Raw genomic sequence first — 22,320 nt, 5'->3', positions numbered from 1 at the left:
TAAATAAAATTAAGGGAAAGCAGCTGTATTCCTGACATAAAATTTACTTGTTACCATTTAGTAACTTGCTTTCTCTTACAAACCTTTAGCTAGGTAGAGACCTTGTTTAGCAGCAACCCATGGGATCAGGGTCTTCAACCCTCACACATTATTAGGTTGCTTGGCCTTTTCATGCATAAGTTTCTTAAGGGATTATTGGTCTTACTTATTTTTATGTATTCCTCTCTGGCCCTAGCACAATGACTGCACCTATTAGGTGCTCAGTGAATATTCTGCATAGAGTCCTGTGAATGAACTATGGAATAGTGTAAGAATGTAGCCTATAAAAATAGCTGCCTAAGAGGTCCGAGTTGGAGATTTGAAGATTTTAGAGACATCAGCTTGAGATTTGTGATTAAAACCAAAGGAGATATACAAACACTTAACAGGTAAATGGATGAAGAGAAAAGAAAGAAGGCCTGAGAAAGAAGTCCAAGGAGCCCCAACATTTAAGGGATACAAACAAAGGATTCATTTAAGTTGTACAAATAAGCGCTAGCAAAGGAGATTGGGGAATAAAATCTAGAATATTTGGAGGAAAACCAGTGCTGTGAGAGGAGCTGAGGGAAATTTTTTTCAAGGAGGAAATGGTCAATAGTGTTAAATTTGCTAATAGGTCAGGTAAGAATTTAAAAGTATACACAGTATGGGACTTCCCTGGTGGTCCAGTGGTTAAGACTCCTTGCTTCCAGCGCGAGAGGCTCGGGTTCGAGCCCTGGTCAGGGAACTAAGATCCTGCATGCCACACAGCCAAAAGAAAAAAAGGTATACACAGTTTTGTTTACTTCCTATGTAGTGACTGGTCCAAATGGACTGCATTGACCTTTGCATGAGTTCTGTGAGAATATACTTTCAGAACTCCATACAAATAATTTCTAGAAAGTACCTCATTCAAGTAGCACTTGAATTCTGTTTTCTAGAGTCATGATAAAGAACTTGTTACTTTTATAAATTTGTGATATTCATGAACTCCTGTAGATATTAAAGTTTAGTAGATTTTATTTATATTTAAAATTTTATTTATTTATCTGGTTGTGCCGGGTCCCAGTTGCGGCATGCGGGCTCCTTAGTTGCAGCATGCGAACTCCCAGCTGCAGCATGCATGTGGGATCCAGTTCCCCGACCAGGGATCAAACCCAGGCCCCCTGCACTGGGAGCGCGGAGTCCCATCCACTGCACCACCAGGGAAGTCCCTTTATTTATATTTAAAGTATCTGTTTTGTAAGTTGGATTTTCAAATTAAAGACATTAAATTTCAATAATCTAAATACTTTATGAAAGATTTTTAAGAAACACATATCCTTACCATTCTATAAATAAGGCATAGATAACATTGATAAATTGTATCTGCCTGCAACTCTCGCAGAATAAAGCAGAACTTAACTTGAGTGCTGTTTTGTAAAGTCAGATTTTATAAAACTTTCAGACACTATAAAAGTAAAAATTGACGTGCTAATAAAACACTAAAACCTTTTTCAAATTTATATTTTAATCATTTATTCTTTGTTCTTATTGGAAATATAGATAACTTTAATGTGTTCATTCAATAAAGCATAATACATTTAAATGTTATTGTTTTTATCTAATTGGGCCAACCTTTTAAGTTTCTTTGGTATCTTTTCCTTTCTCATGATTCTAAACAGACCAAGGTTTAAAACGCAGAATCAGTGTCAATATGTAGCCAGGATATTTATTGGAGAATAAAATGGCTGATATATACTTTAAGAGTTTTATTTTCCAGATGAAACAGAATATATGGTTGTAACAATGTGTTACAGCTCACATTAAAAAACAGATTAATATTGTTAAATATTATCAATCTTCCCTCCCCTTTAAGAACTATGCCTCACTTGTCTGTTTTCATTGTTCATATTGAACATATTAAACAGTCTAGCATAACTTTACACATAGTTCATGTCCAGTAAGTGTTTGTTGAGCTGGATTTTAGCTTAGTGCTTGAAAATAGGCTGTTGAACATTTGGTATAGCACTATGATTATTAATTAAATTATTTTTAAATTAAGGAAAACTTCTTAGATGGGATATAGGTTGGTATTCCTATAACCCAGAATTGAATTTTCATTAACATTTTCTTTAGAGCTTTTTAAAAAGCTTTTTTTTTTTTTTTTTAAAAAGCTTTTAGAATCTTGTAATTAAATTTATTTTGAAATTGGATTTTCCTTAGCTTAGGAAACTGCCTTCAGGAGACTTGAGTATGCTCCTCTGACTTCTTTCTTTCCTGTGACAAAAAGGGAAAGGACTTTGCTCCCTTGAAGTTATGAATGGAAGGCCAGTTTGAATGATCAGAACTCTTGTTCATTCTTGAAGGAATGAGTATGAAAGTTTTAGTTAAGAGAATTTCTGACTTGAATATGCTGATAAACCAGCAATAATTAGATTTTTTATAATTATGTGAAAACTTAATATTGTATTCAATTATTTTTTTCTAGGGTTGTAGATCTCTGTAGAAATGTAAAAGAAAGAATAACAAAGGAATGCAAAGAGAAAGGTGTTCAATTTGCTCCTCTTGCTACATGCAGGTGAGTTTTTTGTTGTTGTTGTTCTTATACTACTTCTTCTGAAAAAAAAAAACTGTTTTTTTTTAATTAATGGAGAAGTGTAATTTGTGAGCTGAGGAAAAGCTTCAGTCTGTTCCACTTAGCAAGCTTTCCTAAACTTCACTTGCCACCTTGTTAGGACTGTGCCACTAGGATTTTTACAGTAGTCCTGAGCCCGATAGGAGTATAACACCCTTTCCTAGGAGTAGAACACCCTTCCATGAGTGAGCCTTCTACCCTGTCTGGACAGCATGATGGTAAAGAGCCAAATGTCTGAGCTGCTGGAGTAAGAGAAGGACTCCTTCATTCACTGAAACTAAATTACATATGTGGTCAAGAAACTATAAATTACACACACATTCAATGTAGCTCTTTCTTTAACAGAGAAAAGGCACTTTAACCACCTTGTCAGTTGTTGATTAAATCAGTGGGTATGCAATATAGTAATGAGTGGAGCCAGAAGATCCAAATGAAGATTAACTTGTTGCTTTCTAATAGATCTTTCTGTGAAAATAGAAATGTTCTGTATCTGCCCTATCCAGTATGATAGCCACAGCCACATGTGGCTGTTTAGCTGTTGAAATGTGGCTAGTATGACTGTGGAACTGAATTTTAAATTGTATTAATTTCAAATGATTTAAATTTAAAATGCCACATGTGGCTAGTATCTTCCATATGGGACAGTCATGATCCATACTGGAGCACAGTTAACTGATGATTTTGTCGTCTCTTAGTTAAATAGCAGAAGCCCCAAAGGAGGTTTTCTTAAGAAGGGGCACTTTGTGTTCAATCTTTTGATATTAATTTTCTGTGTGAACACCGGAAGATTAAATGTATAAATATTGAATTGAGCATTTGACTTCTCTACAAAAGTTGTCAAATTAATTAGAATAGAGAATAAAGGGAAATTAGGACAGATCATGAGAAGGGGAACCTTATAGTAAATGATACAGTACTAATCTAGCACTTTAAAATTTATTGAACATTCTGTATTATATAACTGCTTCTCTTTTTTTCGCTGTGTGTGTGTGTGTGTGTGGTTTTCAGGAATATAACTCCAATATTTAGAAACAAACAAAAAACTTACAATATAAGCATGAATAAAAGTTAGGTAATTTTGGAATTAATGTAGTATCTTTATTGTTAAGTGCTGGACCCTGAAACAGCAGTTGTGCTTCAGCACAACAGCATTTCTGTATATTTCTATTCATGATGATTGTTCTTTTGATTAGCCTGGAACCACTTGATATCAGCCTAGGAAGGCAGACCTGGGCCTTCCTGCCTACTGCATCACCATGGCAACTTCTTAGTTTTTAAATTTCTTTATTTTGTAACATTGCATGTGTCTAAAGAGTAAAAGCACTGTTCTGCTATTTATTAGGAATTTAATCTCTTGGAGCTCTAAGTTTATCATTAGTAAAGTAGTGGTAGTATATCTCCTTGAAGGGACTGTTGTAAGAATGAAATGAGAAAGCATATAAAGGGCTATATAAATGCCATTGTATATATTATTGTGACATAGTTACATGAAGGTTGAGGTAGACAATCCATACTAGTATTAGTATGGAAAATTTGGATATTTGCTTTTCTTCCTTAATGACAAATTCTCATGAAGGCATGTAATTGTTAGGCCCTCTTGATATGTTGACAGAGCATGATAATTTCTGTATATTTGCTTTGCAAGACTAGAAATACTTCTGTGCTCTTTAAACTGGAATCTCTTCTGTGATTTTTTTTTTGCTTTTTTTACATCCTCCCATCTTCTACTTTCCTATTACCATATTATGTTTCTTAATTCTACTTGTTGCCCCATAGGGACAGATATCTTTTACAATTGGGTAGATGGTACTTTCTTTTTTTTTTTTTAATACTGAATTTTTTTTTTAATTTTTAAATTTTATTTTATTTATTTTTTTATACAGCAGGTTCTTATTAGTCATCAGTTTTATACACATCAGTGTATGCATGTCATTCCCAATCGCCCATTTCATCACACCACCACCCCCACCCCCTGCCACTTTCCCCCCTTGGTGTCCATACGTTTGTTCTCTACATCTGTGTCTCAATTTCTGCCCTGCAAACTGGTTCATCTGTACCATTTTTCTAGGTTCCACATACATGCGTTAATATACGATATTTGTTTTTCTCTTTCTGACTTACTTCACTCTGTATGACAGTCTCTAGATCCATCCGCGTCTCAACAAATGACCCAATTTCGTTCCTTTTTATGGCTGAGTAATATTCCATTGTCTATATGTACCACATCTTCTTTATCCATTTGTCTGTCGATGGGCATTTAGGTTGCTTCCGTGACCTAGCTATTGTAAATAGTGCTGCAGTGAACATTGGGGTGCATGTGTCTTTTTGAATTATGGTTTTCTCTGGGTATATGCCCAGTATTAGGATTGCTGGATCATATGGTAATTTTATTTTTAGTTTTGGAAGGAACCTCCATACTGTTCTCCATAGTGGCTGTATCAATTTACATTCCCACCAACAGTGCAAGAGGGTTCCCTTTTCTCCACACCCTCTCCAGCATTTGTTGTTTGCAGATTTTGTGATGACGCCCATTCTAACTGGTGTGAGGTGGTACCTCATTGTAGTTTTGATTTGCATTTCTCTAATAATTAGTGATGTTGAGCAGCTTCTCATGTGCTTCTTGGCCATCTGTATGTCTTCTTTGGAGAAATGTCTATTTAGGTCTTCTGCCCATTTTTGGATTGGGTTGTTTGTTTTTTTAATATTGAGCTGCATGAGCTGTTTATATATTTTGGAGATTAATCCTTTGTCCATTGATTCGTTTGCAAATATTTTCTCCCATTCTGAGGGTTGTCTTTTCGTCTTTATGGTTTCCTTTGCTGTGCAAAAGCCTTTACGTTTCATTAGGTCCCATTTGTTTGTTTTTGTTTTTATTTCCATTACTCTAGGAGGTGGATCAAGAAAGATCTTGCTGTGATTTATGTCAAAGAGTGTTCTTCCTATGTTTTCCTCTAAGAGTTTTATAGTGTCTGGTCTTACATTTAGGTCTCTAATCCATTTTGAGTTTATTTTTGTGTATGGTGTTAGGGAGTGTTCTAATTTCATTCTTTTTCATGTAGCTGTCCAGTTTTCCCAGCCCCACTTATTGAAGAGGCTGTCTTTTCTCCATTGTATATCCTTGCCTCCTTTGTCATAGATTAGTTGACCGTAGGTGCATAGGTTTATCTCTGGGCTTTCTATCTTGTTCCATTGATCTATGTTTCTGTTTTTGTGCCAGTACCATATTGTCTTGATGACTGTAGTTTTGTAGTATAGTCTGAGGTCAGGGAGTCTGATTACTCCAGCTCCGTTTTTTTCCCTCAAGACTGCTTTGGCTATTCGGGGTCTTTTGTGTCTCCATACAAATTTTAAGATTTTTTGTTCTAGTTCCGTAAAAAATGCCATTGGTAATTTGATAGGGATTGCACTGAATCTGTAGATTGCTTTGGGTAGTGTAGTCATTTTCACAATATTGATTCTTCCAATCCAAGAACATGGTATATCTCTCCATCTGTTGGTATCATCTTTAATTTCTTTCATCAGTGTCTTATAGTTTTCTGCATACAGGTCTTTTGTCTCCCTAGGTAGGTTTATTCCTAGGTATTTTATTCTTTTTGTTGCAGTGGTAAATGGGAGGGTTTCCTTAATTTCTCTTTCAGATTTTTCATCATTGGTGTATAGGAATGCAAGAGATTTCTGTGCATTAATTTTGTATCCTGCAACTTAACCAAATTCATTGATTAGCTCTAGTAGTTTTCTGGTGGCATCTTTAGGATTCTCTATATATAGTATCATGTCATCTGCAAACAGTGACAGTTTTACTTCTTCTTTTCCAATTTGTATTCCTTTTATTTCTTTTTCTTCTCTGATTGCCGTGGCTAGGACTTCCAAAACTTTGTTGAATAATAGTGGTGAGAGTGGATAACCTTGTCTTGTTCCTGATCTTAGAGGAAATGCTTTCAGTTTTTCACCATTGAGAATGATGTTTGCTGTGGCTTTGTCGTATATGGCCTTTATTATGTTGAGGTAGGTTCCCTCTATGCCCACTTTCTGGAGAGTTTTTATCATAAATGGGTGTTGAATTTTGTCAAAAGCTTTTTCTGCGTCTATTGAGATGATCATATGGTTTTTATTCTTCAGTTTGTTAATATGGTGTATCACATTGATTGATTTGCATATATTGAAGAATCCTTGCATCCCTGGGATAAATCCCACTTAATCATGGTGTGTGATCCCTTTAATGTGTTGTTGGATTCTGTTTGCTAGTATTTTGTTGAGGATTTTTGCATCGGTATTCATCAGTGATATTGGTCTGTAATTTTCTTTTTTTGTAGTATCTTTGTCTTGTTTTGGTATCAGGGTGATGGTGGCCTCATAGAATGAGTTTGGGAGTGTTCCTTCCTCTGCAATTTTTTGTAAGAGTTTGAGAAGGATGGGTGTTAGCTCTTCTCTAAATGTTTGATAGAATTCACCTGTGAAGCCATCTGGTCCTGGACTTTTGTTTGTTGGAAGATTTTTAATCACAGTTTCAATTTCATTACTTGTGATTGGTCTGTTCATATTTTCTATTTCTTCCTGGTTCAGTCTTGGAAGGTTATACCTTTCTAAGAATTTGTCCATTTCTTCCAGGTTGTCCATTTTGTTGGCATGGAGTTGCTTGTAGTAGTCTCTTAGGATGCTTTGTATTTCTGCAGTGTCTGTTTTAACTTCTCCTTTTTCATTTCTAATTTTATTGATTTGAGTCCTCTCCCTCTTTTTCTTGATGAGTCTGGCTAATGGTTTATCAATTTTGTTTATCTTCTCAAAGAACCAGCTTTTAGTTTTATTGATCTTTGCTATTGTTTTCTTTGTTTCTATTTCATTTATTTCCGCTCTGATCTTTATGATTTCTTTCCTTCTACTAACTTTGGGTTTTGTTTGTTCTTGTTTCTCTAGTTGCTTTAGATGTAAGGTTAGATTGTTTATTTGAGATTTTTCTTGTTTCTTGAGGTAGGCTTGTATAGCTATAAATTGCCCTCTTAGAACTGCTTTTGCTGCATCCCATAGGTTTTGGATCATCGTGTTTTCATTGTCATTTGTTTCTAGGTATTTTTTGATTTCCTCTTTGATTTCTTCAGTGATCTCTTGGTTATTTAGTAACGTATAGTTTAGCCTCCATTTGTTTGTGTTTTTTATGTTTTTTTCCCTGTAATTGATCTCTAATCTCATAGCATTGTGGTTAGAAAAGATGCTTGATATGATTTCAATTTTCTTAAATTTACTGAGGCTTGATTTCTGACCCACGATGTGATCTTTCCTGGAGAATGTTCTGTGCGCACTTGATAAGAAAGTGTAATCTGCTGTTTTTGGATGGAATGTCCTATAAATAGCAGTTAAATCTATCTGGTCTGTTGTGTCATTTAAAGCTTCTGTTTCCTTATTTATTTTCATTTTGCATGATCTGTCCATTGGTGTAAGTGAGGTGTTAAAGTCCCCCACTATTATTGTGTTACTGTCAACTTCCTCTTTTATAGCTGTTAGCAGTTGCCTTATGTATTGAGGTGCTCCTATGGTGGGTGCATATATATTTATAATTGTTATATCTTCTTCTTGGATTGATCCCTTGATCATTATGTAGTGTCCTTCCTTGTCCCTTGTAACATTCTATATTTTAAAGTCTATTTTATCTGATATGAGTATAGCTACTCCAGCTTTCTTTTGATTTCCATTTGCTTGGAATATATTTTTCCATCCCCTCACCTTCAGTCTGTAGGTGTCCCTAGGTCTGAAGTGGGTCTCTTGTAGACAGTATATATATGGGTCTTGTTTTTGTATCCGTTCAGCAAACCTGTGTCTTTTGGTTGGAGCATTTAATCCATTTACGTTTAAGGTAGTTATCGATATGTACGTTCCTGTGACCATTTTCTTAATTGTTTTGGGTTTGTTTTTGTAGGTCGTTTTCTTCTCTTTTGTTTCCCACTTAGAGAAGTTCCTTTAGCATTTGTTGTAGAGCTGGTTTGGTGGTGCTGAATTCTCTTAGCTTTTGCTTGTCTGTAAAGCTTTGATTTCTCCATTGAATCTGAATGAGATCCTTGCCGGGTAAAGTAATATTGGTTGTAGGTTCTTCCCTTTCATCGCTTTAAGTATATCATGCTACCCCTTCTGGCTTGTAGAGTTTCTGCTGAGAAATCAGCTGTTAACCTTACGGGAGTTCCCTTGTATGTTATTTGTCATTTTTCCCTTGCTGCTTTCAATAATTTTTCTTTGTCTTTAATTTTTGCCAATTTGATTACTATGTGTCTCGGCGTGTTTCTCCTTGGGTTTATCCTGTATGGGACTCTCTGCGCTTCCTGGACCTGGGTGGCTATTTCCTTTCCCATGTTAGGGATGTTTTCCACTATAATCTCTTCAAGTATTTTCTCTGGTCCTTTCTCTATTTCTTCTCCTTCTGGGACCCGTATAATGCGAATGTTGTTGTGTTTTATGTTGTCGCAGAGGTCTCTTAGGCTGTCTTCATTTCTTTTCATTCTTTTTTTTTTTTAAATTTTTGTTTATTTATTTATTTTTGGCTGCATTGGGTCTTCGTTGCTGCACGTGGGCTTTTCTCTAGTTGCGGCAAGTGGGGGCCACTCCTCGCTGCGGTGCACAGGCCTCTCATCGCGGCGGCCCCTGTTGTTGCGGAGCACAGGCTCCAGGCACATTGGCTTCAGCAGTTGTGGCACGTGGGCTCAGTAGTTGTGGCTCGAGGGCTCTAGAGTGCAGGCTTAGTAGTTGTGGCACGCGGGCCCAGTTGCTCCGCAGCATGTGGGATCCTCCCGGACCAGGGCCTGAACTCGCGTCCCCTGCATTGGCAGGCAGACTCCCAACCACTGTGCCACCAGGGAAGCCCCTGTTTTCATTCTTTTATCTTTATTCTGTTCCTCAGCAGTGAATTCCACCATTCCGTCTTCCAGATCACTTATCCGTTCTTCTGCCTCAGTTATTCTGCTATTGATTCCTTCTAGTGTAGTTTTTTTTTTTTTAATTTTATTTATTTATTTATGGCTGTGTTGGGTCTTCGTTTCTGTGCGAGGGCTTTCTCTAGTTGCGGCAAGTGGGGACCACTCTTCATCGCGGTGCGCGGGCTTCTCACTATCGCGGTCTCTCTTGTTGCGGAGCACAGGCTCCAGACGCGCAGGCTCAGCAATTGTGGCTCACGGGCCTAGTCGCTCCGCGGCATGTGGGATCTTCCCAGACCAGGGCTCGAACCCGTGTCCCCTGCATTGGCAGGCAGATTCTCAACCACTGCGCCACCAGGGAAGCCCCCCTTCTAGTGTAGTTTTCATTTCACTTATTGTATTGTTCATCTCTGTTTGTTCTTTAATTCTTCTTGGTCTTTGTTAAACATTTCTTGCATCTTCTCGATCTTTGTCTCCATTCTTTTTCCGAGGTCCTGGTTCATCTTCACTATCATTATTTTGAAGTCTTTTTCTGGAATGTTGCCTATCTCCACTTCATTTAGTTGTTTTTCTGGGGTTTTATCTTGTTCCGTCATCTGGTACATAGCCCTCTGCCTTTTCTTCTTGTCTATCTTTCTGTGAATGTTAGATTGTGCTTTTGCTGGGTACGACAATAAAATTTTTACATGAGATGTGAGGAAAACATCTTTCTTATACCGTAACTGTTCACGTCAGTCAGAAGAGTATCCTTGAAATAGTCTTTTATGCTTCTTTGTGGGAGAGACACGGTTTGAAGAACATTTCAGGAAGTACTAAGTCAAGTGTGTGTATTAACATCTGTTAGAACAAGTATATTTGGGGTGGAATGTGAAGGCTTAAAATGTGGATTTTAGAGATGTTTGGCTGGACATTCGATATATCTGAGGTAGGGGAGAAAGGGGCCTTGTTCTGTTTAATAAAAAACTTATAACATGGTAACGCTACTGGTAGCTTAGTGACTGATCTTGGTGAGAACCTTTCCAAATTAAAGGAGTAAAAATGTACCTGTTCTTTTTTTTTTTTTTTTTTAATTTGGACGTATCTTTAAAAACCGCGGTGGGGTGGGGATGGTGGTGTGCTGAATTGGGCGATTGGGATTGACATATATACACTGATGTGTATAAAATTGATGACTGATTAAAAAAAAATGAACCTTTTATCTTAAAGTTCTTAAACCGCAAGAAAAAAAAGTGTATTTATTTATATTATCAACCTAAGTTGATACTTAGTTCTTCTCTTGAGAATCTAGTCTGTCAAGCCTCTTATTATTATAAAACTGAAAACAAACAGGCCCAATAATCCGAAAGTCATTTGTTAACAGTAAAATCTGAAACATTTAAAATAATAGAATCTATTTCTGTGTAGTTGAGGATTTTTTATTCTTTTGCTTTGTCAAGTGGCAGCTTAACAGATACTCTCCTCTCTTCCTTCTTCTGCCTTACCTCTCTCTTCAGCATCCCTTGAGACTTCTCCCCCTTCATTATGAAAATACCATTGTGATATACCACTACTTACTGAAAGTTATTGGGAAGTAAAATATTCTGCCTTAGGACACCTTCTGTAACAATACTTAAGTCTTGGTTCTTTAGAAGGTACTTACTTATAAGGCCTAAGGATCTTCATTATGTATTGTATTGCAGGTAGATAGAATTGGTATACATATTCTGAATTGATATGTCATTTATTACATAGCTGTTGTTTTAAGAAGGATTTTCTGGTAAAAGCTGAACGCTCAGCTTCTGTGATCATCTTATAAAACCAAAGTTTAGAATGTGCAAAGTCTAAGTTAATTGAATGATTTTGCTAAATAGGAGTTTTAAATATAGTTTTTATAGCACATACTTGATTAAGGCTTAACTATAGTTTGATTTTACTTTAGTTTGATTTGAGCTGATTAACAGTGGCTAAGGAGATTATTCTGTGTTGAGTGTAAATGTTGAATGTGTGAGATGTAATTTTTAAACCAGTTTTTTAAAAAGCTATTCTGAAATTAATTTAAAATAGTTATAGATCTCATTGAAATCAAAGATCCCAAGGAAAAGAATTCAGCTGTAGGATGCATTTATTAAGTTCATTTATTTCATTTCTGTCTTTTAAAAGGTACTTTGTATATTGGAATAGGAATTCTAACCCTAAATTTTCTGAGGAAGTTTTGTGGGAAGGACTTCCTAACCAGTGAGTCTAACACAAGTACAGTACTCCAAAAAGTATATAGCACAAAAATTTTTTAGAAATTAAAGAATAATATAATGACTTTGGCAGCCACACTTTCTCTTGTCCAGATGATTTTGGAAGACATTAGTGTTTACGTGTCTTAAATGATAGAATTGATCTATTAAAAGGTATTAGTTCTGTCACTTTCTGAAATGGCCCCAGATTAAGGTTTTCCCAAAAATGTTATTTTTACTTTGTTTGAGATACTGATCACTCAAGCTTTGTTGTAATTTTAGAAGCCTCCTTATCTACTGAAAACTGAATTGTGTAATATAGCTCTTGGATTTGTTGGAAGGTGGCAATGTTCTATTAATATTTAGTTATATTTTCTATTTATTGATATTAATGATTCTCATATGAGTGATGTATATTTTACTAATTGCTGTAAACTCATTTCATTCATGTATCCTTTAAATTTATTTAGATTTGGTTATTCGTAGTGATAGTGCCCTTGCAGTTAACATGGTTTTCCAATTTTTCTTCAACTTTGTAAATCTGGTAGTTAAAATGTAAACATTCAAGGGATCTTTTTTATGGGTGAATTAACACTAGAAGAAAAACACAGCTGGCAAATTGACAGTAGCATTGTTAAACAGTTCATTTCTTCTGTTCTGAGGCACCTAACATTTGGCCTAAAAGGCCATTAAAATTTTAGATTAGATTCTGTTTGTATTGTGTAGTAAAAAAAGTATTTCCTCTGTATTTGCTCTTTCTGTTAAGTTAAATTCTTTGTGGGAACCTTTGTAAATTGCATTCAGAGATTTGACTGTGATTACCTTAGCTCCCTTTTAAATGCTTCACCTAATTACATTTTGAAAGCCCAGATATATATCATGTATATGATTTATTAATCTAACATTCTTGATATCTTTTGCAAATACATATACAACATGCACACATATGGGACCTAGAGTGTAAAACCTTCAGAGATACTATCTTAAGGCCATGTCATTCAATTTGTTTTCAAAGTTGTTACTAATAATGTGAACTTGGTGAAGGTGCTGTGTTTTACCCAGTCTGATCATTTTTAGTATTTGAACATTTTTCTTGTTTTCTAGTTTTAAGTTCTCATATGTATTTCTGTTAACTTTGAGGAAGCTTAGAAGACTTATAATGGATTACCAAGTTCCATGTAGTCTGTTTTGGGGCTGTCTATAACTGCAGTATACTTTGTTAAAAAAGAAAAAAAAACCCTTCTGAGGAATTGGAATTTTGTTTATTTCAGGCCAGTTGGAGAAATATTTACATTATCTTAAAATTAAAAAAATTTTTTGGGGTAATAGTCCAGACTTACCAAAAAAGTTATAAAAATAGTACAAGTAGTTCTTAGATATCCTTTATCCAGCAAATCTATTTTCGGTCCACGGAGTAAGAGGGTGGGTAGAGAATGAGATTATGGCTTAAGCAAATCATTCAGACAATCTTGTCTTTAAGTTTCTAGATGTTAAATCTGATTTCACTTAACTTAAAGCCTTGTGGGGAATTTTGTCTGTTTGTTTTTTAGGGTGACTCAGACTTATGATGCAGGTGCATGTATCTATTTCTACTTTGCCTTTAACTACAGGGGAATCAGTGACCCACTGACTGTGTTTGAACAAACTGAGGTAATTTTGCATACCTGAATATAGCTCTTACATTCTTTTATTAATTTAAGTAAACTTTACTATCAGTTTATGAATTTTAGTTTGACTGTCTTTAATAACTTGTGGTTTACCTGGTTGATAGCCCATAGAAATGAGAAACATAATTTTTACACTGGATGGAATACTGAATTAGAAGTCTAAAATTCATATTCCCTATACATATTACAATTAATATTCTAAAATTAATATTCTGTAGCCTGTGATTCTTTGGATGTTACTTATAGTATATAATACCTGATTAAATTAAATAACAGAAGACTATAGGGATCCTTGATATCACTTTGGCAGCCCGCCCAGCTCCATATGGTGACTGCTTCTGAGGTCAGCGGCTCTAAAGCTCTTGGTCTATGTTGCTGTAATTTCCTCATTCTAGGTTTATAATTTTTTTGTTTGCTTAAGTTATATGTAGGCCTTTGAGGTTCATTTGCCAGCAGTTTCTATTACATTTCTTAAATGACCTTAAGTGTCTAATTTTTATAACGTCTTCTGTTTGATAGTCAATATTTCTGATGACAAGTATGCCTAGAGTTGAAGAAACAGACTAGACTGTGGAGGAAGCAGGAGGAGACTGGGGTTTGTTAAAGCCTCAGGTGTCCTAGTGTTAACTCTGTTGCCTGCCAAAGGTAGTACCACAAGATGATTTTCACTGGCACAGTTTTAGACCCAAACCACAGGGTATGGTTGGCTCCCTCTTATGCCTCCTTTTTTTTTTTTTTTTCTTTTTTTTTAAAAAAAACAGCTTTTCTGAAGTATAATTAAGATATAGTAAACTGCACATAATATGTACAGTCTCATGGGTTTTGACATATGTATGCACCTGTGAAATTGTAACCCCAATCAAAATAATGAACATATCCATCATCCTCAAAAGTTTGAGTCGTTTCCTGTCACCTTAGCCTTTTAGTGTTTTGGTATTGCCCTCTGGCTACCCAAAGGCCCCTTCCCCATAGTACTACAAAAATGAAAGTGTTCCTTCTTTCCCAAGCCAAACTGCCATTCTCTAAGTGCTGATGGTTTCAAGTAGTTATTGCTTTACTTAAAATAATTTGTTAGAAGACATAATCTCTTAGAGTAGAGCTAGCATATGTATGATTCATTTGAAAAACCCTAAATCCTCAGTGATGAGGGTTCTTATAAATTACTTTGCAATGAGATGTGGTCCATCTGTCCCTCCTGAAGGGAGGGCCTCTTCTACTGTGGCCTACCTCTGATGGTTTATACACACCCAAGTAATTCTGGGAGGTTCAGGCACTGTAGGGATTTTACCTCATATCTGTTATATGCTCATGAATTGAATGTCATTCCAGTTTCTCTAACCCTTCTTTCACCCTGTACTTCAGTCATTCTATATATTGCTTGAAGTGTTTATCTTTCTAACCTTATTGCTCTATAAGGAGCCTAGTTGGAGCCTAACATGTTAAGAGGATAAAACAAGGTTTTTTTTTTTCACACTTAGATACCCATAAGCCTGAGAAGTAATTTGTCCCAAGGCATTGACCTAAGAAATGTTCTCCATAAGGGTTTTTATCATTAATCCCTGATAGCTTTGTAAGTGATCTTGAGTCTTAATGCCCACTGTATGATATTAGGCGAGTAATTTAACCATCTAAGCCTCATTTTCTTTATCTGTGAAATAGGAGTAATTGAAATTATTCCATAAGGCTTTAGTGAAAATAACTGAGTTATTCCAGGTAAATTGCTTAGTACTTTTCTGGACATACCATATACAGTCAATTAATGTTTGTTGGTATAGTGAGATATTTACTACAGAGTAGGACCTGACTCCTCACAAAACTATTTTTTTATTGTTATTAATCATTTAGTGCTGATGAATTGATCATTGTTCCTTCTTTTTCTTTTCTAGAATCTTGATGTAACAATTGTAGACACTGTGACTGTTCACTAGAAAAAAACTTATAAAGCTAGGCTGCATGTTTTAATTGTTCTTTAAATACAGTTAACCTAAGAGAAAGGAAAATTAGGCTTCTCGTTTATTATTTAGCCCAGAAAGTATGTATCTCCTTTGGGAGTTGGGTCTTACTCTTTCACCTCAAAGTGATCTATTTGTTGTTTTGTTTCCAAATACAGGCAGCTGCTAGAGAAGAAATCCTCGCTAATGGAGGGAGCCTGTCGCATCACCACGGAGGTATTCTTTTTTGGGGGTAGAATTTCTAATATTCCTACTGTTTAAAATATTTGGTTTGATACAGTGCTGGGGGGGTCATAATATGAGTAATTTGAGAGCTCTAGGGCTCTCTTTGAGGTTGTTATGTCTGTCACTGAGGTTACCTGTGCTGTGGTAGTAACTGACAGAAGCTTGATCTGACAAGCCTGCCTAGATAACAGAAGCTAGACAGCCTTCTGAGTTCTCAGGAACTTCATGTCACCCAAGATAGCCCTGCAAGCCTGGGAGGTATTTGACCATTAGAGCAAAAATTTTTAAAGGGAGAAAAAGAACCTACTTAAATGTTTTTTGGTTTTTTAATAAATTTATTTATTTTATTTATTTTTATTTTTGGCTGCGCTGGGTCTTCGTTGCTGTGCGCGGGCTCTCTCCGTTTGCGGCGAGCAGGGGCCACTCTTCTTTGCGGTGCGCAGGCCTCCCATTGCAGCGGCCTCTCCTATTGCGGAGCACAGGCCCCAGGGGCGCAGGCTTCAGTAGTTGTGGCTCGCGGGCTCCAGAGCGCAGGCTCAGCAGTTGTGGCGCACAGGCTTAGCTGCTCCGCAGCATGTGGGATCCTCCCAGGCCAGGGCCCGAACCCACGTCCCCTGCACTGGCAGGCAGACTCCCAACCACTGTGCCACCAGGGAAGCCCTACCTAGATGTTTTTCAGCCACTATTGGAATGTAGCTAAAGTCAGTTGTACTATATATTGAATAGCTGTTTGTTCTGCCCACCCAAAATTCAGCAAATTAATCAAGGCGGGATATGACAAAATCTTTTTTCAAGATTTTAATGCTGTTTTAGTATTCCTTTTTGATCATTGTAGTATTTTTATTGGAGAGTTGATCACACCAGTAATAAAAATTATGATATATCTACCTATGTTATATCTACCTAGACATATCTACCAGTGTTTTTAATATATCCCTCAATATAAATTGGTGCCTAGAAGATAGATGTGTGTAGATTTTTTTAATTAAAGAAATTTTTTTAGGGAAGTGCATGAAGATAAATGACCACTGAATTTAAAAATTTCAGCTTATACTCCTACTCTGGATTCTCTGTATCCCTGTTTCCCTGTTTGATTTTCCATCATAGCATTTAGCATTATCTAACATGCTATATATTTATACTTCTTGAGATTAGCTATCTCCTCCTACTGGTAAGTAGGATCCATAAGGACAGGGACTTCTGTTTCATTTCTGTGTACCAGCACCTAGAACAGTGCTTGGCCCCAGTCAGCCCTCCATACATTTTGTAGGATGATTGAAAGAATTTTGGTAGAAAACAGAGTGGGCTGTGGAGGATCTGTGTTCATATGACATTATTGCAGCCAGGCCTGAAGAAGATTGCTAATGTGGATGAATGAAATAGAAAGACAATTCCCAGCATCATTGTATCAATTTAATCTTTTGCATTCCCTCTACTTTTTCTTAACCTCCACAAATAAATTTCTAACTTAGCTGACTGATCAGCATTAAAGTGAATGAATTTGTTCTTTTCCTCCTTTTCCTGTTTATTACCTTTTGATGGAGATTCTAATGAATGTTAGAACAACAGAAATGAAGGGAAGAAACTGGATATTAGAAACCTCTCAAATGAAATTAAAAACTTTTGATTAATCTAAAAGTCTAAACCTAATTTTGGAACTGTAAACATGAGGTATTTCATAAAGGTGCTTAGGATTTTAGCACCTTCCTTTAAAATGTTCAGAAAGCTATATACTTTATTTTAAATGTTTTTTGTATATTTTAGGATGCCACTATATTACTATGTTTTACGTAGTAATTACATAATATCATTAAGTAATATGTCCTTCATTCTAAATTGATTGCATGGAGGGAGGAAACAGAATAATTTAGCTATAATTACTTATTTGAAGAAAAAAAGAATTTTCCTTTCCATAGCCAACAATTTTGCGTTTTGGTACATGTCAGCAGCCAACAAGTGCACTTTTTCCTTTAAGGTCAGGAACTGTAGGAGCCATGTTTGTGATAGTAAATATGAGAGAGATGTGATTCTGCAAGAGGGTGAGAATAGCCAAATCTTGTACTAAATAGAAAGAAATAGAGGCTTAATTGTTATTTAGATAACTGGGTTAGGTGAACTTATTTCCTTAATTGTGAGAGGATGTTCTTCGTTTACTTAAGCTTTACAGTGCGATAAATTCTACAGAAGTTATGGAAGTGACCAAATGACCTGCAACATTGTGGAGGAAAGCCAAACCAACGCTTTTTTTTCTTGCCAATGACACTTTACTCCTTTAGGATCTATGAGGATATTCAGGTCCCGCCAATAGTGTCTATATGTGAGATGCTGAAAGTCTAGTATGGCAGAAGTGTTGACAATACTTATTCAGGTACACCCCAGACACTGAGAGCTTCTTAGCAGGCTCTAACAGAACCTACATAAACATACTTGAAATAATGTATGTGTGAAGCTGTCATTACAGGAAAAAAAAAAAATACACACAAATTTAAAATAATAAAGAGTTAAGTAATTCTAGTACAAATTTATTTGAGACTTAGACTTTATTTGTGAAAGCTATGGTTAATAATCTGTTTTATTATTCAATAAACACAAATAGAAATTAATTAAAAGAATAGTTGAAAAGATATAAACCTTAATTAACCAAAACATCATGATTATTCAATTCTTGATTCCAAAGCAAAAAATATAAATAGCTCCTGGGATATTTTTGGTACCAAGTATGCCTAATGCTTTTTAATATTGTTGTATAATATGTTTTCCACATTATAAATATTACTGGTCCACTAGGCAATAGGATTTCAAAGAATGGTAGTCCTTCCCTTGAAGGATCTTACAGTCCAGTAAAGTAAAATATTATAGCATTTCAAAAGGCTGCTGATCAAAACTGGTAAGATTATGATATCATCATATTTTAACCAAGATAAGAGTCTCCCATTTTCTTTGAAAAGCACTCAAAAGGTGACTTTAATAAACATGTAAATGCTATAGATGTTAAAACATCAAAGAGAAGGAAGATAAAATAGGGAAAGGAATTAACATTTATAAAGCTGTAAATATTTGCTAGGTGCTCTGCATGACAGTCTCCTTTAATCCTGATCAGAATGCTGTGGAGTAGATATTGTTCCTGTCTTTCAGATGAAGATACATTAAGCCTCTGAGTGTACAGTAACTTACTCCAAAGTATCAGCAATAATTGTTAGTGCCAGAATTTGAGTTTGAACTCAGGTCATCCTGCTTCAGGGTCCTTGTCCTCTGACTTAAGAACATAAAATAGTGAAAATAGGCCAAAAGCTAAAAAGATTGAAATTGAAAGCCTTTGAAAAGAGGCACATGCATTTAAAAGTATATGAGAAGAAATACTAAACATTAGTCTTTCCCTTTTAAAATATAAAACCTCTGTTTCTTTAATTTTGACACTAAGTTAGTTGCTTGTCCTGCTTTAGATGTTAAAACAGAAATGAATGAACATTTTAATTTCCTCCTCATAGCTATTTCATTGTTTTCTCAGTTCTTGCATGTAAGTCAGTTTGACTTTCTGGTTGTTTTTATACTTCCTGATTATAGGTTTCTAACATGTCAGCAGTATCAGGTAATAAAACAAATGCAGGTCAGATCATGTTACAATAAAACTCCTTGTATAATTTATGTGCATTTTCAGGTTCTAGGCTTATAAGCCTTTTTTTGTTGAAGACTCCAAGGTTGATGAAATAATTTAATTTTAGAAATTATTAACTTGAATGTAGCAAGGTTTGATTGCATATTAATTTATTGAGAGGTTCTGCCTCATTTAAATAGGAATCTTTTATTTCTATCACATTTCTCATATTTTTTATTTTCATGCAGTCAAAAATATGACTGTGTGGAAACAAATTCTAAACCACTTGGATTCCTCTATGGCTTAGAAAAAGAAACTAGGTAAGCCTGAACACAAAATATATTTCATATGTGCTAGTAAAATGAAGATGCTTTCCCTTTGCTAGGTTGTCTTCTAAACCGCTTTATAAACACTGGCGTGCTCCAGGGCTCAGCCCAGAGCCAGTTCGTTCCTCCGTGTTTCCTCACTCCCTCAATGATTACTTTAGTCCCAGGACTTAAAACACCATCCTTTTGCTCATGACTCCCAAATACCAGAAGGCATCACCACCACCACCCTAGTTCAAATCACTGTTTTTTCCTGCAGGGACGATTGCAGCCTCTTAATTGGTCTGTCCACCTTCACTCCTGTTCCCCTGCTGTCATTTCTCTTGCTGCCCAAGTAATCTTTTTAAAACTCAGTATTTTCTCCTCACATTCAGAATAAAATCCAAAGTCCTTATCAGGTTCTTCAAGGATATACATTGTGTGTATTTATCTCCCTGTCTTCATCTCTTACTACTTTTCCCCTCCAGCAGTAGTGTCCTTCTTGCTATTTCTCAGGCATATCAACCCTCTTCCCCCTTCAAGGCGTTTGCTATTTATTCCATCTCTTCCTGATGTTCTTTCTCTTGTTTTTTTCCCCCCAGATATTTGCATGGCTCACTTTCCCATCATGAAGGTCTCTGATAAAAATGTCACCTTCTTAGAGGCGTCTTCCCTATTCTCTTGTGTAGTTTATGGGTTCCTCATTCGAATAAGTTCAGTGAGGTTACTGACTGTATCTTGTCCGTCACTGTGTTCCCCAGTCCCTAGAACAGTGACTGGCTGTTCCACATAGAAGTAGATGCTCAATGAATATGTTACGTGCGTAGTTAAGTGCCCAAGCGCTCACAGAACTTTGGGCAATTTTGCAAATTCTCAGACATCTCTGAATTTTTCATGTTAGAATGGCATTAGTCTCCTTGCTAATTTAGCTTCAAACGTTTAATAATCAGGCCTTGTTTGAATATAGGGTCATGTTTAATCATGAAAAGGCTCAGTTTATTCCATAATATTTCTGAGAATGTGTATTAGCAGAGTCAGTTATTCAGTGGAAAAGTAGGGTAAAATAATGTGCCTTTCTCTACAACTGCCCAACACCAGCCATTTTAGTGTTCTTCCGTAGATGCATTATATATGTAAGATTCCATTTAAGCTTTATCTTAAAACAAATGCAAGTTTGAGAGCCTTACAAACAGAGGGGAAAAAAACGTAGGCTTTGGAATCAAATCTGTGTTTGACTCTTGGCTCTGTACTTAACTACCTGTGTGACCTTAGGGAAATAACTTTTCTGAGCTGCAGGTTTCTCATCTGCAAAATGGGAATAGTACCTACCTCAGATTATTGTAAGACTTGAGTGTGATAATGTATGTAAAGCATCAGAAGTGTCCTGCATATAGTAGGTGCTTAAGAAACAGTAGTCTTCTAAAAAAATAAAAGCAGTAGACAGCACCAAGTGAAACTCTGGTTTGTATTCTTAACCCCCTACTCTAACCATTGAAGAAAGGGTTATAGTTTATTTGAAAAAGACCCATATATTCAAGGAATATAATTCAACAATTGTCTTAACATTTTCATCTATAACCTGCAGTTAGTCTCACCGTATAGGAGGTTCTGTTACAATCTGTATGAAAGAGCAGCACAATTGGCAACAAAATTTGCTATAAAAAATGTCTATTTTCATACATGCTTCTCTGCTTAAAGTTAATCATCTAATTTGTAAATTTCAAATATCCTGTGCTATTCAGTATAGTTTCATAAAGCAGAAACCTTTCCATATAAATTTTAAATAGAATGGGTTTAATTATCCTTCTAAAGTTAATAATAGAGCTCTCAAAAGATTGCTTTTTATATGTGTAGAAAAGATTTTCCTTAATTTGCATCCTGAACTTAAAACTCAAGGCAACCTCATAGGAGCATCTTTAGTTACTGACCTTCAGGCAGTATCATGACGTTCTCAGTACCATTTTTGAGTTCAGATGTGGAAGGGCTGGGGGTTGGGAGAGTATTGATGCAGTTTCTCTTAGAGGGTTTGGCCTGTAATTGTGATTAATAACAGTTGCTTTCACTATCTGGAAACAGACAGGCTGGTTTGTCTGCCTACAATCATGCTGTGATAAATGGAGCTATTTTAACTCTGGTTTTGTGTATCAAAGAAAACAGATGTAGTCTGGAACTGGAGGCTATAGGAAATATAAAGCCTGCTTAACTTAATCTTCATAGTGCTTGTTTTTGTAACTGACGAGCTGGTCAGTTTAAACAGCAGTGTTTATGTCAGCCATATATTTAATTTCAATTTATGACTTAAGTTTTTAAGTTGTTCATTTGCTAAAATTATACCTAAGGCCTTGTCAGGAAGTAAAAAACCTTGATTAAATATAACCAGTCTTAGTTTAAATATTGATGTCTTTACCTAACCAAAATTATTTCCTATTGTTCAGAGAATAATTATGGGGTAGCTGCTCTTAACAGTTTTTGTGGTCTTAACATAATCCAATAGTATCAGGAACTTTAAAAGTAAAAAGAGACTACTCAAAATAATGAGCAAAAGATCAGCTTTGTTAAAAACCTATAGTGTGAAATAAAAGACACACAGATTGGAAAGGATGAATGAAACTATCACTGTTTATAGATGACATGATTGTCTTTGTAGAAAATCCCCCCCCCCAAAAAAATCTACTAGAACAAGATCAGCAAGATTGCAGAATACAAGAGCACACACCAAGATCAATTACATTTCTGTATATTAACAACAAGCATATAGAAACTGAAATTTAAAATGCAAGTACCATTTACATATGCTCCAAATAAGACATTTAAATTAACAAAATATGTACATGCCTA

At 35.7% G+C, this 22,320-nt stretch overlaps 1 protein-coding gene across 1 annotated transcript in view; it reads left to right on the top strand.

Moving 5' to 3' along the window:
- AGPS (alkylglycerone phosphate synthase) overlaps window positions 1–22,320 on the top strand; it is a 143,890-nt gene that overhangs the window by 107,062 nt on the left and 14,508 nt on the right. The window contains exons 17-19 of the mRNA XM_068544862.1: window positions 2,489–2,578; window positions 13,289–13,388; window positions 15,516–15,573. Of these exons, the coding sequence (XP_068400963.1) occupies window positions 2,489–2,578; window positions 13,289–13,388; window positions 15,516–15,573 (248 nt within the window). The remainder of the gene's footprint in view (window positions 1–2,488; window positions 2,579–13,288; window positions 13,389–15,515; window positions 15,574–22,320) is intronic.

This window comes from Eschrichtius robustus, chromosome 5 (assembly GCF_028021215.1).
Source record: "Eschrichtius robustus isolate mEscRob2 chromosome 5, mEscRob2.pri, whole genome shotgun sequence".
Lineage (NCBI taxonomy): Eukaryota > Metazoa > Chordata > Mammalia > Artiodactyla > Eschrichtiidae > Eschrichtius > Eschrichtius robustus.
The sequence above is the reverse complement of the archived record's forward strand: the minus strand, read 5'-3'. Positions and strand labels throughout refer to the sequence as shown.